The sequence below is a fragment of the Lolium perenne genome, chromosome 3, assembly GCF_019359855.2.
Source record: "Lolium perenne isolate Kyuss_39 chromosome 3, Kyuss_2.0, whole genome shotgun sequence".
Lineage (NCBI taxonomy): Eukaryota > Viridiplantae > Streptophyta > Magnoliopsida > Poales > Poaceae > Lolium > Lolium perenne.
This window is the reverse complement of record NC_067246.2, coordinates 346,271,277-346,288,795: the sequence shown is the minus strand read 5'-3', so window position 1 is coordinate 346,288,795 and position 17,519 is coordinate 346,271,277. Positions and strand designations below refer to the sequence as shown.

General features: G+C 44.1%; 2 protein-coding genes and 1 non-coding gene across 3 annotated transcripts; 2 read left to right on the top strand and 1 right to left on the bottom strand.

Annotated features, from left to right (window-relative positions):
* Positions 1-5,156: 5,156 nt before the first annotated feature.
* TRNAR-UCG (transfer RNA arginine (anticodon UCG)) lies at positions 5,157-5,230 on the top strand. The gene has a single exon. It is a non-coding gene; the product is annotated as a tRNA-Arg (tRNA).
* A 2,003-nt stretch (positions 5,231-7,233) lies between these two features.
* On the bottom strand, positions 7,234-7,867 carry LOC139838329 (EH domain-containing protein 1-like). The gene is made up of 3 exons (XM_071827738.1): positions 7,683-7,867; positions 7,509-7,588; positions 7,234-7,428 (listed from the first exon to the last, which is right to left on the bottom strand). The coding sequence occupies exons 1-3, from the start codon at positions 7,759-7,761 to the stop codon at positions 7,234-7,236; spliced, it is 354 nt and encodes a 117-aa protein (XP_071683839.1). The 5' UTR covers positions 7,762-7,867.
* Positions 7,868-10,018: 2,151 nt separating this feature from the next.
* On the top strand, positions 10,019-17,440 carry LOC127346129 (2-methoxy-6-polyprenyl-1,4-benzoquinol methylase, mitochondrial). The gene is made up of 9 exons (XM_051372667.2): positions 10,019-10,237; positions 10,340-10,466; positions 10,568-10,629; positions 11,233-11,388; positions 11,474-11,618; positions 11,806-11,877; positions 12,279-12,387; positions 12,594-12,732; positions 17,263-17,440. The coding sequence occupies exons 1-8, from the start codon at positions 10,096-10,098 to the stop codon at positions 12,693-12,695; spliced, it is 915 nt and encodes a 304-aa protein (XP_051228627.1). The 5' UTR covers positions 10,019-10,095; the 3' UTR covers positions 12,696-12,732; positions 17,263-17,440.
* The last annotated feature ends 79 nt before the right edge of the window (positions 17,441-17,519 follow it).

The following is a 17,519-nucleotide window of genomic DNA, read 5'->3' as shown; positions in this document are numbered from 1 at the left end:
GTTACAAACCCTTCCCCCTTAAACAAATCTCGTCCCGAGATTTTAAGAAAAGTTAGGTTCCTAAGAGAGATTGAGCATTTTCTTAACAGGAAGACATACTTGGCATGGTCTGGGGTGCTTCACGAGCTTGATGCAGTCATGTGGTAGAGACGGCCGTTGTTGTTGTTCTGGTTCCTTCTTCCGGCAAAGCGGCGCTGTTGCTGAGCAGGTGCTGCGGTATTGGCGGCAATCTTGGCAAGCTTTTTGGGGCACTCATTGGAGAAGTGACCCACAACTCCACATTCGTAGCAGTTGACGGTGGACTTGTCTTTGGGAATGGCGGGGGTAACATTGTTTCCAGTCCTTGGGGCAGTATTGGTGTTGTTGTTGTTTCCATTGTTGTTGCTGTTGTTGGGGTGGTTGTGGTTGTTGTTGTTGTTGTTGTTGTTGTTGCCTCCGGGCTTCAGGGGTCCTCCGTTGTTGTTGGTGTAATTGGGGCGATAATTATGAGCAGGGGGTTTGTTGTATCTTGGGGTGAATCCTCCAGAGGAGTTGTTGCGGTACTTCTGGGTATGGTGGGGTCCACTCTGGTTCATCATTCTGCGCTTGCGGTTCTCATTGGCTTGATGTAGCTTTCCTTTCATCTGTATGGCTGAGTCTACGAGGGCTTCTAAGTCAGCGAACGGAATGTTCACTAACACAGTTTGCATCTCGTCGTGCAGTCCGTTCAGAAATCTTTCCTTTCTCTTTTCATTGGTGTCGGTCTCATCCGGGGCGTACCTTGACAGAGTGAGAAACCTGTCGCGGTATTCCACCACGGACATCCTTCCTTGCTTGAGTTCACGAAACTCGTCTCTCATTTTCTTGATCAGTCCTTGGGGCACATGGTATTTGCTAAACTTCAGCTTGAAGTCTTCCCAGGTCATCATCTGTCCCGCATTCATTGCACGGGCACTTGTCCACCAGGCTCTGGCAGGTCCTGACAGGTAGTGGGTGGCGAACAGTACTTTTTCTGCGGCTTCAACTCCCGCAACTTCGAGGTTGTTCTCCATGGTCTGGAGCCAGTCATCAGCATCGAGGGGCTCTTCAGTCTTGTTGAACATCGGAGGGTTGGTGTGTTGAAAGTTCTTCAGCTTAGATCCAGGGTGATCGTGGTTTCCGTGGCCTTGATTGTTCTGAGCTATCTGTTGCAGTGCAGCAATGTTGGCTTGGCGTTCAGCTCTCTCGACTTCTCGGTCTGCCATCATCGTCTGCAGCAGTTGCATCATGGCATCCTGGGTGGTGTTGCGGGTTGGTGGGGCCATCTGAACATTGATGTAGATGATAAGATAAGAGGGAAATTTCTATGGTTTGTTTTGTTAAAGTTTAAAAGTTCATAATATTGAAAACTTGAGTAGTGTTGCGGGGGTAAAAACCAACAACACTTTTTCATTCATACCAAGCATCATACATTACAAAGCTAACACACCGTTGGTTTGAAGAACCATTCATCGCTCTACGATACAAGGGGATCCTGATACAAACTCACACCTACTTAAGTGCTGGGGCGATACTACTCTTCCGGTGGATTCTTCTTCTTCACGGGTGATGTGCTTGGCGAGAGGCGAGGGCGTTGTCCAAATCTCTGCGGGTTTTGTACTGCCTGAAGTCCTGAGGTGCTTCATAGGGGTTCATCTTGGGTTGTGGTGGGGGCATGGTCATCGGTCTTCCCATGGAGTCATGTCTTGGGTAGTAGATGAAACGAGTGCTCTTGATCTTGTCCTCATTTTGTCCACACAGACGGAACATTGCTTCTTGCATAGCTTTGACTAGTCCTTCCTTCCAAGTGTTTCCCGTTACAGAAAACCAGATGGTTTCCCATACCGGGGCATCAAGCTTCCTTCGTAGATCAGTAGAAACGTCCCACCGAGGTGGTTCTCCTAACTGAGCCTTGAGGGGTATTCCGAAGAACTCGGGATACGGGTGTCCCAGATATTCCACTAGTTGCTTCAAGTCTTTCTCGAACCTTAGGTAGCCTCCACGACCAAGCTGATAGAACTCCCATTGGTACTCCATCTGTGAAGAATTATGATGAGTAAGTTAGAGAAGTGTGTCAAAATTTTTATGTAGTAGTATAAGAAGAATAGAGCATAACTTTCTTATTTGAAAAAGATCTCAATGATAAGAGTGAGAATAAGTTTTCTTAAATAGTCATTTCATTTGTTTTGAAACTAAAATTTTCAGACGTCCATTCTAACTAGGGTCTCCTAAGGTCAACAATGGCTCTGATATCTTGTGAGAGTGAAAGGTGGGCCATATATTAGTAAAGTACTACATTCTTATAGCTAACTATTGTACATGTTAGCTATATGATGACTACAAATGATATGACATCTTGTTATAGCCAACAGTTGGCTATACTATTGGAATTGCTCTAACATAGCTAGTTACCACCTCACTCTCTTTCTTCATTTATTGGCATGCCATGTCACCAAAATGCCTTAAGATGTGTGATGTTACTAGCTATGTTACTCCCACTATGAGCAGTCTTACCGGAACTACGATACGTGTACGTACGCGCGTAACTGCCACGTAAGTCAAACACAACTAGCATACGCAGACGCAGTGACGCAGAGGTAGCACAAGAAGCTGTGGAATAAGACGCACGGACGGACAGAGCAATTTCCATCACACCACTCTGACTCTGCTCGTCGCCATCCATCCAAATCACCTAGAAGAAAAAAAATGGAAGGGGATTCGAGACATTTGGATCATTAGCCGACACCTTCTCTTCTTTCTCACAGAAGAATATATGTACCTTTCGGCCAACTCCAATTTCATTCGCAACACTAGATGAATTATTCTGGGCTTTTTTACCTTTCCTTTTTGAGAATTAGTTCAGATTTACACCACCCGAGACCAGAGAATTACGAGAGATCTGATTTAGGCATGTTGAATTCCTCGTAGCTTCTCCCGTTAACTGGCAGGTCTCTCACTCTCTATGTAGCCGCCTCTGTTTGGTGAATGCGTGTTTTGTTCACGATTATTTTGTTGCTAGGGGAATGCTGGTTTGGTGTCCCGTTCTTTTCATACTCAATTGCTGCTTCTACTACTTACGACTTCCTCCATCAAACTTGCATCGACATTTAGGACTACTTAATAATTTCTGAAAGGAAAAGATACTTGCAGAAAGACGCACTGAACATGAAACGTGTAGCAAACTAACTAGTAGCTAGCAACGCCGAGGTGATCAGGTGCATACCTGAAATTAGGCAACGGCGGGAGACGGCTGGAAAGGTGCATAGAGTTACGGCCGGCCGGCAGAACATGCTATGCACAACATCTCAACTTCTCAAGCAAGCAAGCAAAGCATGCTCACTCACACCGTAATGGTCAAACTGATCCCTTAATTCGTGCACCACGACTTCCTGTCGATAATCCAGTTGGTTGCATCAATTCCTAAGCCAATTTGGATAACCTTTTGGTTGTAATCATCGCGTCCTCGTCCAGAGAAGCTGCGCTGAAGAAACTATAGCAGGCAGATCATGTCTCCTTCATTTCTGCAGGACCTAGCATGCAACTAGTATAGCCTTTTCTTGCCTGCATCTTTAGACTAAGAAAAAACTCTTCCTCTACACCGTGTCTGCCTCAAAATTACAAACTCGTAAATCTTATTATTACTTTATTAGTCCCTAATCCCTGCACCTGCTGTCAAAATACAAGTCAACTAAGAAACGGGCCGACGCGAGCAAAGTATCAGGGAAACACGCATGTTAAAAATCTCAACATCTTTCTAAAAGCTACTCTCATCTTTCTCCATCCGCTTTTCTTTCCCTCTCGCGTGTCTATGTGTATGTTTTGCTTTGATTTGATTCGTGTGGATATCTGCCGATTGATTGGGAATACTTTTTTGGGTTGGTCGACATGAGAGATATATATATGTTGGGTAGAGGGAGCCACGCGCGACACGCATGCACGAGTCGAATAGAATCTGATGCGCTTCTTCTCTATGGGGTGGTCTTTCTTAGTTTGTCATACGTGCATATTGCTTTTCTGAAAGTTTCGCTGTGGCTGGTGGAGATATTCCGTTGCTTTTATCAGTAGCTGTATAATTTGTAAACGTGATAGCGGATGCATATAGTGGGATATTCACTTTGGCTCATAGGAGCATTTGCTCCCATTATGTGAATCAACATTTCGAAGTGTCAAAAAATTCTAAAATAAATTTTTACATGTACATCTACACATTTTATGTTCGTACACAAGTTTTCAAAAAAAAACTAAAAAAAATTGTGGCTCCTGTAAAAAAGACAATTTTTGATGCTATAACATGACTACGTACAGGACATTTTTTTGTCTTTTTTGTACACGCCATATAAAATGTTGTTTCTCCACGAAAACTTGTGCACTAGCATAGAATGTCATGATGTACACCAAAAAAATTATGTCAGAATTTTTTACCATTTTTAAAATTATTTTTTAATTATTTTGTATAATGGGAGCATTTGCTCCTATGAGCCAAAACGCCTCCTCCTGCATATAGCATACTAGTAACTATTAATTTGATTGATTGTAGTACCTTTTCACACATCACTGCCTCGGATTACCCCTCGTGTGGGTGAACCACGTTCATTGATGAGGTGCCTGGCGGCAAAGCTGCTTTCAATGGATCCGATACTATCTTGCTTAACAAAGTATAATGTCAGTGCTTTTAAACAGGTACTGTATGGACTGAGATTTGGTGCACATGGACACTAGTGATACTTCTTTTTTAATAAGACTCATATTTTTGAGTTTCAAAAAAATCTGAAAATAAATCCGCATATAGTCAATGTTCTATTCCACAAACGCATTTTTTTACTTTATATTTTGATCTACACAAAAATGATAAAAGTGTAGATTTGTGCAGTCATTTTCACATCTCCCAAACATATCAGAATTTGTCATTTTTGTCTACCATAAAATAAAACGAATTTCGGGTTAATATTTTGCAGGATTGTGAGATATGTCATTGACAATCCTCAAAATTATTTTTAGATTTTTTAGTAACTTGTAAAAATATCTTTTATTTTTTAAAAATGGCGGGAGCACTAGGGCTCAGGAGCCAAATACAGTTTCCGGTAATGTACAGTCTATATATGGTGTATATATGTTGATTGTGCATTTATATACCAAAAACAAGCTTATCAAACACCAATGACCGCATAGCGCAGTGGATTAGCGCGTCTGACTTCGGATCAGAAGGTCGTGGGTTCGACTCCCACTGTGGTCGTTTTTTTCATTTCATTCCGTTTTGTTTTGCGTTTTGCCAGGTACGTCGGCCTGTTTGTGGTCGTTTTTCTTTTCCTATTCCATTTTCTCTTCGCGTTTTGCCTAGTACGTGGGCCTGTTTGAAACAGAATGCTAATGGGCGAGCTATGAATGGGCCTGGGCTTGCGAAGTAGCACAAACATGATTCTTTTTAAACGTGGAAGAACCACAAGTTGTATTATTTTAGCTTACCATTACACATTCTTTTTTTTTGGACTCGGAATGGCCCCGGAAGGGCCTAGGTGCTTATATTAAATCAGCGGTGTGATACAAATTACAAAAAGTTCTACAAGAACTACTGCTATTACAAACCGAACCTCAACAAATGTAAATAGGTACCCAAAGAATAGAGCAGAAACGCAATCTAGTCCTTTGCAGTCGCTAACAGATGGAGGGCTCAAACGGCAATCTTCCACGCCGGGACCGGGGACGGAACTACTTAGTCCCCGCAGGAAGCGATGTGTCGCTGTGAATCCACGAAGGGGCCTCCAAAGGAGGTTGAAATCCTGACGGCACCACGGCAGGAGCTGGAGAAACCGCCCTACGGCTTGTTGCCTCGAGGACCAAACCTGGGTCATCAAGCATGATCTCTAAGAAATTGCAGCACCTCGAACTCCATGTAGCTCCCAAGCATTGCCAGCAACACCAGCCTTCCACTGCAACGCCCCACCACCATGGCGGCCTAGAGGAGGAAGAGGAATCCTGCCAGAGACAACTGAGTCGCCACCAACACAGAGACAACTTTGGTCGGATGAGGACGTAGTGGCCATCCTCTGCGACGTCCACCTCCTCGGGATCGTCGGGAACTCGAGCGATGCCCCACCAGATCTGATGGGCCGGGCGATGGCCCGTTCCCCTCGTAGCGGCTAAGCTCGAGAAGAGGTGCTGCTGCCTGAAGAAGTTGTCCCACATCGGGGCGTTCTCCAGGTGAGCGTGTCCGCGCGCTGCTCCGACGTGAACTCACCGTAGAAGTGTTGGTGCATCGAGATACTTTCCGCGCTCAACGGGATCGGGATGCCTCCCGCGCTCAGCCCCCACCCCGAGGGCGTGTGCATGTCCGGCGGAGCCATGTACCCCGCCCCGTAGAGTGCGCGCACCTCCTCCTCATGCAGGGTGCGGCCGCCGAAGCCGTGAACAGAGGCGTCGTCCGCTCCGTAGTGTTCATCCATGGATGCGAAGGCTGGTAGGTGGATGGCGCTAGGGTTTTCCGTGGGGCGAGATGTGGACTATGCGCGGCGTGAGGGGAAAGAGGGTAGATATAAGGGCGGGTAGGCTTGTCGCGAAGCCGATGGGCCCATGACATTGCATTAACGTGTCCACGTGCCATTGATGTGATGAGAGCCTGCTCGTCTGCCCGCCGCTGATGGAAAAGCTACGAGCGTGGGGGACGAGGTGTTGACGTCGCGATGTGCCACTGCCTGGCGGGTCCCGCCGAAGACGCTGGCAGAACCCGCTTTCCCTCCTTTGGAATGGGAGTGGGCTGGGAACACCGGTAAAACCTATACACCGACCAGATCGGTGGCTACCGGCCACCGCACACCCCTGGTCGGGTATGGGCCAGGCCCATTTGTGGCTGTTTAGCATGTAGCAGTTCGTTTTCCTTTTTCTTTTTTCTTTTCTAGTTTTTTTTCTGTTTTCTGTTTTCTTTTCTTTTTTCTGTTTTCGGTTTTATTTATATTTTTCAGATTCAAAAATTTTAATTTTTAAAAATTGTTTAAATTAAGAAAATGTTTAAATTAAAATATGTTCAAATTTGAAAACCGTCCAAATTCGAAAACCGTTCAAATTTGAAAACCGTTCAAATATAAAATTTGTTTAAATTTGAAATTTGTTCTAAATATGAAAATCGTTCAGATTCAAAAATTGTTTAAAACTTTAAATATAAAATTTGTTCAAATTCGGAAATTGTTCATAGAATTTTTTTTCAAATTTAAAAATGTTCAAATCTAAAAAATGTTCAGATTTTTAAAAAGTGATTTCTTTTAATTTTTTTAATTTTAACAAATGTTTAGATTTAAAAAAATTAAAAAGAATATAGTGGTAGCACGGAAGTAGGATGATGGATGGTGAAGTGGAAGTTGCGAGGAGAACCTGCATCGCCGTGACGAACTCGCCGAACCCGAGGTACCCGAGGCGCTTGGAGTCGGCGATGGCCCAGACCTTGAGGCGCGACGCGGCACGTTAGAGAGACCGGAGTAAGAGCTCTAGCAGGGGATTGAGGGGAGAGCGGCGCGCGGTACCTGCTTGAGGTCGGCGCGGGGGAGCCTGGACATGCCGAAGAACTTGATGGCGTCGGGGCCCGAGATGCGGCCGTCGCCATCTGCGCGCGCGCAGAGCAGGTCAGGGGATCGAATCGAATCGAAGCGAATCGGGAAGAGGAGCAGGCGGAAGGGGAATGGGGATCGGGATCGGACCTGAGTCGGCGAAGGCGAACCAGTCGTGGTAGATCTTCTGGTGCTCCTTGTAGCAGCTGCTCGCCGCCCCGATCTCCATGGCCCCCGACCTCGGTCGCCGCGGGGCCTTCCCTTGGCAGCTGGGAGAAGCAAAGGGAGTAAAACCCTACGACGTGGCGACGCTGTGGGGTAGCAACTAGCAACAGCGATTTGAAAAAAGGATTTTACTTCTGCTCGTACTACACGGAGGGGGATAGATTTAACAAATGCTTTTATTCATCATCAAATCTAAAAAATGTTATGAATTTTGAATGTTGAACAAAAAAATTCGAACGGTTTTTGAAATTTGAGCGAATTCGAAATTTGAACAAATTTTAATCTTGAACGAATTTCCAAATTTCGGAATAATTTTGAATTTTGTACAAAATTAAATCAAAATCTGAACATTTTTTATTTCCAAAATTTCGAATCTGAACAGATTTTGAATTTGTTCTCCAAGTTTTTTTAAAAAGTTAGATATTGAAAAAGAAAAATATTAACAAAAAAGAAACAGCAAAAAAAAGAAAAAAACGTACCTACTACTAATGGGCCACGGCTCAACCAATCGGCCTGGTCGGTGGGGTGTGCGGTGGCCCGTACACACCGACCAGGTCGGTGTACAGCACTCCCCGCCAAGGGAAAATCTATACACCGACCAGGTCGGTGGCTACCGGCCACCGCACACCCCTGGTCGGGTTTGGGCCAGGCCCAGTTCGCTGTCTATTTTCGGTTTTCTGTTTCTTTTTACGTTTTTTCTTTTTTCTTTTTTCTTTTCTGTTTCTTTCTTATTTTGTTTTTCTTTCTTTCTTTTTTTTCAAATCTGAAAAAAATTCAAATTTAAAAAATGTTCAAAGTTAAAAAGTGTGCAAATTCGAAAATTTTCAAATCCAAAAATTTGTTCAAATTCGAAAATCGTTCAATTTCGAAAGTTGTTCAAATTCGAAAACCGTTCAATTTCAAAATTTATTCAAATTCGAAAAATCGTTCAATTTTAAAATTTGTTCAAATTTAAAAATCATTCAATTCAAAATTTGTTCAAATTAAAACTGTTAAGATTTAAAACAGAGAAAAAATGAGAAAGGAAAAAAGAAAAACAAACTTGGGCCGGCCCAACATACCTGGCCTAGGGTGTGCGGTGGTGCGTCCGCACCGACCTGGTCGACGGACAGCAACTCCCGGCCATTCTTACGATGGACAGACGGTAAGCCCCGTTCCTTCTCACAGCCCATTGAACCAAAGGCCAGCCAAAGAACTTGGCGGTGAAGGTACTCAGAAACCACAATACACACCAGACCAGGTCGGTCGCTACCGCGCCCCGCACACCCCCCGCGCGCGGTATGGGCCGGCCTGGTTGGCCCAGTTCGCCTCTTTTTTCTGTTTTCTGTTTTCTGTTTCTCTTTCTTTTCTTTTCTTTTCTTTTTTCTTTTCTTTCCTTTTCCTTTTTTATTTTTTGTTCCTTTTTGTTTCTTTTTTGTTTATTTTCTATTTTTGTTCAAATTTGAAAATATTTCAAATTCAGAAAAATTTCAAAACTGAAAACTATTCAAAATTTAAAAAATGTTCAAATTTTAAAAATGTTCATATTTTAAAACCGTTTAAATACAAAAAAAATGTTAAAATTTGAAATCCGTTCAAATTTGAAAAATGCTCAAATACAAAAAATGTTCAAATTTGAAATTCCCGTTCAAAATTGAAAAATGTTCAAATTATAAAAGCGTTCAAATTTGAAATCCGTTCAAATATATAAAGCGTTCAAATTTGGAAAAATGTTCAAATTCGAAAAATGCTCATAACTAAGAATGTTAATTTTTGGAAAAAATAAATTTTACAAACTTTTAAATTTTTTCAAATTTAAATTATATCCGTATCCGAAAATGTTCAAATTTCGAAAAAAATTAAATCAAAATCTGAACATTTTTAAAATTTCCAAAATTTCGAATCTGAACAGATTTTGAAATTTTGTTCTTCAAAATATATTTTTTAAAAGTTAGATATTAAAAAAGAAAAATATTAACAAAAAAGAAACAGCGAAAAAAAGAAAAAAACGTACCTACTACTAATAGGCCGCGGTCCAACCAATCGACCTGGTCGGTGGGGTGTGCGGTGGCCCGTACACACCGACCAGATGGGCACTCCCCGGGAACACCGGCAGCAAAATCGGCTAGTGCCAGCCGAATAACAACTTGGGGGAGGTACTGAGGTAGTGGAGATGCTCTAAAGCCCATGCGAACGGAGGCCTATTGGTATTGGAAGCCCATTTCAATCGGCCCACTAGCCGCCCATCTTCCCGGGACCCCGAACCGTAGCCCCTTCGTTGTTCGCCGTCGGTCGCCGCCTTCCCCGTCCACCGGGATCCACTGCCTGGATCGGCCACCGCTTCTCGCCAAGGAAGGCCATGGCTCTGCGAGCGGCCGCCGCAAGGCTGGCCTCGTCCACCCTCCGCCGCCGCCACCGCCACCTCCTCCCCCCGGCGGCGCTCCTCTCGCCCGCCACCGCCCACCCCGCCGCCTTCCTCCACTCCCACGCCACCAGCTTCGGTACGCCCCTCCTCCTCCTCCTCCTCCTCCTTGCCCCCTCTCTCGCGTCACCCGCTGCTCCGCCTGACAAGGATCGGCCGTTGCTGTTTCGTTCCCCCTCAGGGTACAAGCAGGTGCGCGAGGACGAGAAGAGCAAGCTGGTGGGCAACGTCTTCAGCAGCGTCGCCTCCAGCTACGACGTCATGAACGACCTCATGAGCGCCGGCCTGCACAGGCTCTGGAAGGACAGGTTCTTGCTCAAGCTCTCCCACCACCTCCCCCTTTGCTCCGTCCGTTCCAATTGGGGGATTCATGTTTACCGTACGATTTTGTTTTTTCTTCTGAAACCAGGCTGATTTCCAAGTTGAATCCGTTCCCTGGGATGAAGCATCTCGATGTGGCTGGTGGGACAGGTAAAACATTTGTGGAATGTCTCCTCTCCTTCAGCATATGTAAGATGATACTTCTTGGATAAACTGGGATAACTTAGACAGTCGCAAACAAATTTAAGCGAATCAGCTGTCTTGTTTTGGGGCCCCGTGACAAATGGCAGGGGCCTCTATGTTCGTGTGCGACACAACTTCGCCTTTGTAGCTCCTCCTTTATTCTCTGCCGTCTTCTGTACTAATGTTGATAGTGAACAACAATAGTAGCTAAATTTCTGTTCTCAAACTCCGCCTCCATGTGCAAACGCAAGATTCAGCGCACATACCTCCTCTGCAAAATTGCAAATAGAGGAAAGCATCTATCTACGAAGTGATATATTAACTACGGACCTCTTTATTCCAACAATTGCATGATATTTTATTGCACGCCTTTGTTCTAGGTTCAGTGTGCAGTGTACACCTTGTAATTCTGTTGCTACTGTATTACGTATATTATTTAAGGATGACTTTCTCTTGAAGAGTTATTACGCTGCTAAGAATCTTCTTCGCCAATATATTGTCACTTCTCTTGAACATTCTTTATGAAGTTTGAAGTGATATGCCTGGCATTTCTTCTGTGTCAACCTCCAGGGGATGTTGCATTTCGGGTAGTGGAGAGAATCAAGAGCGTGAGCCACAGAGCTACGCAGGGGACTCTTACCGACCTTGAAGAGGACACTCACATTTATGTCTGCGACATCAATCCTAATATGCTGGACGTCGGAAAGAAGCGTGCTGCCGAAAAAGGTGGTGATTCATGAAACTTGTTTTGTCTCGCCAGTGTAGTTTCAATTGTTATGTTCTGCTTTCCAACAGTTTGTTTTTATATCAGGCTACAACGAAGAGCAGTGCCTTAGTTGGGTACAGGGAGACGCAGAAGCTCTGAGTTTTGAGGATGGGTCTATGGATGGCTATACTATTGCATTCGGGATCAGAAATGTGACACACATTGAGAAAGCTCTGTCAGAAGCTTACAGGCGGGTCACGTTACTATGCAGAAGCTCTGGTTTTTATTTTTCAAACATATGCATCATTTGCAAGTTTTGATTCCCTGCTGTTTTCCAGGAGATATCTCGCTGTAGGACTTGTTTTATGTCTTTTGCAATCTGACTGATTCATTTTCTTCACATCTAATTAGTTTCACATATGGGTTGTGTGTTTCAGAGTTCTAAAGAAAGGAGGAAGGTTTCTATGCTTGGAGTTGAGTCATGTGGATGTTCCAATTTTTAAAGACATGTGAGTTTTCCTTAGTCAAAGTATGTTGTCATCGTAGGATAATTTTGTATGAGAACTGTCTTGAACATCATGTTAAAAATAAACAAGTTAATTTGAGACCTATAATTAATCATCAACGACTTCACTGTTTATTTTTAGCATTCACAGTAAGCACTGCAGTAAAGTAACCATCTGTTAGCAACCTATGTGGCTTTGTGTTAAACATTGCTGAAGGTTGCCCTAAAAATGCTCATGTTTTTTTGTTGTTGTTTATTTGATACAAATGGGAATATGTTCCTTTTCTGCCTTCCAAAAAAGTCCTACTAGTGCTCTGTGGAAAGTAGTGTGAATGTTGTGTTCTACTGTTTCCCCTTATTACTATCTGAACTTTTGAAAATTCACTGTCCTTTTCCCCCCTCCAGTTATGACGCGTATTCATTTTCTGTGATTCCGGCTGTGGGAGAGCTAGTTGCTGGGGATAGGCAATCCTACCAATACTTGGTTGAGAGCATCCGTCGGTTTCCAAAACAGGTGAAGATTGATATTTCTAACTATTTCATACCACTGAGCTTCCTAGTTTTTATATATAGTTGAATATACGTCTATTTCCAGAATTTTGGTGTTTTACTGCTTTCTTCCTATCATCAAACCTAACTAGTATTAGTTGAGTACAAGATTATGAGAAATAATTGCCTATGTTTTGCATTTCTGCTGATCAAACTACTTTCACTTTCCAGGAAAAGTTTGCTCAGATGATCCAGGAAGCTGGATTTGAGAGGGTCGAATATGAGAATCTGGTGGGCGGTGTAGTTGCCATTCACTCTGGACTGAAACTGTAGCATAGTATAGGTCAAATAGCTGCACGGTAGAGAGACAGTTCGGAGAGCGGACGAATAGCGCCCGAGCTCCTTTGCTCTGTTTATCGTCCACGGCACTGAATGGTGAAGGATGCAATAAGGTGCATTAAATGCTCCATTTATCAATTTATTAACATTTCAATACAGCGGTACTTTGCAGAGACATGATACTACCGTACGTTTTCTTTCTACACACCATCAATGAGCTTTGTTGGGGAGAAGATGAACATAAATTCTGATCGATTGTCACTTGTCAGTACATGTTTGGCACGTACATGATGTGCAAGCTCTCTTCGTGGAACATGATGGGCCGACTAAAAATTTGTAAAAACTCCCTTCAAGTGAATGAATAATATCTACTTTTTTAAAGTCAAGCTAACTAAAGTGGAACCTAGCTTTTACAAAAATCTATCAACAAATGTCATATTCTATCAATATCATATGAAAATATAGTTCATGATTATCTAATGATAATGATTTTACATTTTGCATGTTAATTAATTTTTTGTAAAAAAATACTAAACTTTATCTAGTTTAACTTTTTTAAAATAATATAAGCATTATTTATTGAAATGGAGTTAGTATTACGGAAGTCAGTTCGGACTGCAACGATATGGAACCCGGGCACACAGGTAACCCTTTTTTCAAGAAAATAAATTGCTGTTTCAAAGTTTCAAAGAAATCTGGTACCTTTTAACAGAAACACATAGATGATTTATAAGAACGTGCAATATTTTGTTGAAAAATACACACTATTTTAGGCTATACAGAAAAATATGGCTAGTAGGCATTTGAAAGATCATTTCTTGTTATTTCTAGTCTTCACATCAATATGTACTTGTTTATTTTTTCAAAACTTTTTACGAAAAATAAATATGTTGAGTATTTGAAAACCGGGGTCCATATAGCTTGGACTCTCTTTTAGGTTTTTGAGTTAGAGTCCAGTGATATAAGACCTTTTTGAAATTTGAAATCTAATTTTGAGTTAGACTCAAATGCATCAAGGACGGAGCAGACCAGCTCCTGGTGAAGGACAAGGAGATTAAGCATAGATGGGGGGAGTACTTCGACGGGTTGTTCAATGGGGAGACTAAGAGCTCTACCATTGAACTGGAAAACTCCTTTGATGATACCAGTAGGCGTTTTGTGCGGCGAACCCAGGAGTCTGAGGTCAAGGAGGCGTTGAGAAAGATGAAGGGAGGCAAGGCAATGTGCCGAGTACATGATGTGCGGTTTTAGTACTACTAGGCACGAGGAGGAGGAGGAGGAGAAGGTTAGCCTGGATGGGCAGGTGGTGCCTCAGAAGGACATCTTTCGATACTTAGGGTCAATCCCGCACAAGGATGGAGATATTGATGAAGATGTGAACCACCGGATCAAAGCCGAATGGATGAAGAGGCGCCAAGCTTCTGGCATTCTTTGTCATAAGAGAGTGCCACAAAAGCTAAAAGGCAAGTTCTATAGGACGCCGGTTCGACCCGCAATGTTGTATGGCGCCGAGTGTTGGCCGACTAAAAGGCGGCATGTTCAGTAGTTAGGTGTGGCGGAGATGCGTATGTTGAGATGGATGTGTGGCCACACGAGGAAGGACCTAGTCCGGAATGATAAAATACGAGATAGAGTTGGGGTAGCACCGATTACAGAGAAGCTTGTCCAACATCGTCTAAGATGATTTGAGCATCTTCAGCGCAGGCCTCCAGAAGCTCCGGTGCATAGTGGACGGCTAAAGCGTGCTGATAATGTCAAGAGAGGACGGGGTGGTAGACCAAACTTTACATGAGAGGAGTCCGTAAAGAGAGATCTGGAGGACTGAAGTATAAGCTTGTTATCCATGTGCCAGAACCATAAGTTGGTTACGAGATTTTATGGGTTTCACCTCTAGCTTACCCTAATTTGTTTGGGAATAAAGGATTTTTTGTTGTTGTTGTATACACTAAGATGATGATTTTTTCCAAAAAAAAAAGTGCAATTTTTTGCTTAAGAATATGCGCTATTTTGGTCCACACAAAAAATCCAAAAGTTGTGCCTCTAAGTGGGCATTTCAAGATTAGTTTTTGTCTTGACATTTTTCAATTTTTGTTCAAGTCACGAATGAAAACACATTTCTTTCAAAGTCTATACATATACATAATGGTATACAGTAGTTTATACTAGTATACTTTTTTCAGAAATTTTGAAAACCAGGTTCCATATATCATGGGTACTCTTTTCAAATGTTTGAGTCGAAATTCAAGGACATCGACCCAATATTTTGAAATTTGAATAGTTCTATTTTCAAGTTTCAAAAATATGTGTAGAGATGATTTTTACAAAAGTGCAACTTCTTATCAAAATTCAAAAAATGTGCGTCTAAGTATGCATTTGAAAATTCATTTTTTCTCTTTGCATTTATCTTTTTTATTCATGTCAAGGATCAAATCACAATTCTTTGGAACTCTATATGTTTACATACAAGGTATATATCTATATGTACTTGTGTTTGCACAGTTTTCTATTTAAAAAAATAAGAATTTGATTTTTTTTTTCTAAAGTCGGTCTCATCAAGCTTGTGCTCTCTTTTAGGTTTTGAGTCGGAGTGCTATACCATGGAGCCAAGGTTTTTTGAAATTTAAGATTTTTTTTGAAGTTTTGAAATCATCAAAAATTTATGTGCATGAACATGATTTCCACGAAAGTGCAACTTTTTTTTGGGGTCAAAACTCATAAAAATGTGCTTGTAAATGTTGGTCTAGTTAACCTAAAACTACGACGGCCTTAGCTACTCGCCGTCACACGGCCTACTACGATCGGAATTACTTGTAATCGCACAACCTACTGCTGGAGTGTCCTGAGGGGCCGGCGCCTTTGTCGGAGCGCATCCAGGAGATGAACTCCTTGCGCCGTGCCCGCCGGCGAATGGCCTCTTCGTTCTGCCGCCTGCGGCGTTTGACGGGCTCAGCCAAATAGGAGTCCAAGTGGACTCTCATGGCAGCTGCCTCCGTTGCCCCCTCCACCGGCATGCGTACCAGCGCCTCTGCCACATGCAGGTCAGCGTGGTAGCGGGCCTTGTCCCTAGCCGATGCCGCCACCGCTTCGTACCTTGCGGCGATTGCCTCCTCTAGCTCGCGTTTCTCCCGGTCGACCCGCGCGTGCTCAGGTCCCCTCCGCGCGACTGCGTCTAGTTCGGAGCACAGGTACACCCGCCTCATGGCGAGCGCATCGCTGCGAGCTTACGCCTCCGCTGTCACAGCCGGACGGCGATCGGCATTCCCATGGACGCTCTCGAACGACAAGACCAGAGCCCGTTGCTCGGCGTCGTATGGGAGGAACTCGATGTTGTCGTCATAGTTGGCGATGGCCTGGAGGACGGCGGCCGCGGGCGGGGCCCTTGGCAACGGAGGAGTTGCCGAAAGGGCGGCACTAGACGCCGCCATCTCCGACTGCGCCGCCGCGAGCTCCGCCCTGGCCTCGGCGAGCTCCGCCTGGAGTTCCGCCATGGCCGCCGACCACGCATGTCTCTCCCCCTGTCGCTACGTCAGGGTGAACATGCGCCATGTCGCCTCTGCCTCCGTCGCAGCCTCCACGTCCAGCTGCTCGGCCTGAAGGTCGTACGCGGCGAGCTGCTCCTCATCGAACGCCTCCGTTGCACGGACGGCGGCGAGGTCCGCATCATTCGGTAGACGTGGCGGGCCATCTCAACAAGGCGATTCTAGGTGTGGTTGTGCTCGGCCATGGATGAATGCTAGGGTTAGGTTGAGGTGTGCCCGTCTCTCCCGCCGATATATAGCCACGGCGGGACGGGAAACGACGTTCGCACGTAGGTCATATCTTGCACGCGCGAAACGCTGGCGTAACGCGCCAATCTATTGGCTGCGCGGGGAACCACCTCCCTCGTGCGGGAATCGGTAATCGCCGGCGGCAGGCCTCCAAACGTAAAATCTCCATTACCTAGCTTGATGGTGTTAGCGGGAAAAATGCGTATATGCCGCTAGGATACCCCCGACGCAAACGGTCACCACGGTCCGTATGGTGTCCGCGGGCCGACGCAAAAAGACGCAGTCAATTTGGGTGTTCGTTTTGCGTCAGCCCGCTGTAAATGATGTGAGACATTTCTTTATCATTTTTACACATGGCACAAAAATGTTGGTTTTCAATGAAAATGAGCGTACACCTAAAATATTGACATGCATGCGCAAAATGTTTGTCCAATTTTTTAAACATTTCAAAATGTATTTTCAAATGTCAGCAGCATATGCAGTGGGATCAAAAGTGTATTTCCGTATATATAAAAACAGGAGCGGTGCAACCCGGGCCATGTCAGAGTGCTGCTACAGGATGGAGAAAGCAAACCGCCTAAACGACAGCTGGGTACAGCGTCGTACTGTTCCCGTTTCGATCGATTGGGCTTCGATGCATACGATCAAGGTAGTTGGCTGGTCCGTATTGCCCCATGCATTTACTGAAGATTATACCACCATGGATATGACGTCAGCCAAAGAAGCCAATGGCCTGATGTGTAACAGATATAAAGAGCACCCTAGCTCGGGCGTACTTCCGAGTTTTCGGACAGGTTCGGTGATGTTGGATCTGAATCATACATTCGGGGCTAACAGTTGACCATTTTCCTTGTTCAAAAAGCATGTGGCCTTGTTTTGTTATTCCATTTGAAATAAGGGCAGATGTTCTGCATAGTGTTGTTCTTACTTTTGTGACAATTTGGTCCATAAATAAAAACCTTGTACACGCAATCCCTGTTTCTTCAGTCCGTGATGTACCTTGCATACCTGTATAGTTGGACTTGCAATCAAGTATGTCACCTTTAGGAAA

Excerpts from the sequence above, each read along its gene's own strand:
- LOC139838329 (XM_071827738.1), bottom strand. The coding sequence starts at position 7,761 with ATGGAGATCGGGGCGGCGAGCAGCTGCTACAAGGAGCACCAGAAGATC. Across the intron at positions 7,589-7,682 it reads GTTCGCCTTCGCCGACTCAG|ATGGCGACGGCCGCATCTCG; the intron begins GTCCGATCCCGA and ends GCGCGCGCGCAG. Across the intron at positions 7,429-7,508 it reads CCCGCGCCGACCTCAAGCAG|GTCTGGGCCATCGCCGACTC; the intron begins GTACCGCGCGCC and ends TCGCGCCTCAAG.
- LOC127346129 (XM_051372667.2), top strand. The coding sequence starts at position 10,096 with ATGGCTCTGCGAGCGGCCGCCGCAAGGCTGGCCTCGTCCACCCTCCGC. Across the intron at positions 11,389-11,473 it reads GAAGCGTGCTGCCGAAAAAG|GCTACAACGAAGAGCAGTGC; the intron begins GTGGTGATTCAT and ends TTTTTATATCAG. Across the intron at positions 12,388-12,593 it reads TCCGTCGGTTTCCAAAACAG|GAAAAGTTTGCTCAGATGAT; the intron begins GTGAAGATTGAT and ends TTCACTTTCCAG.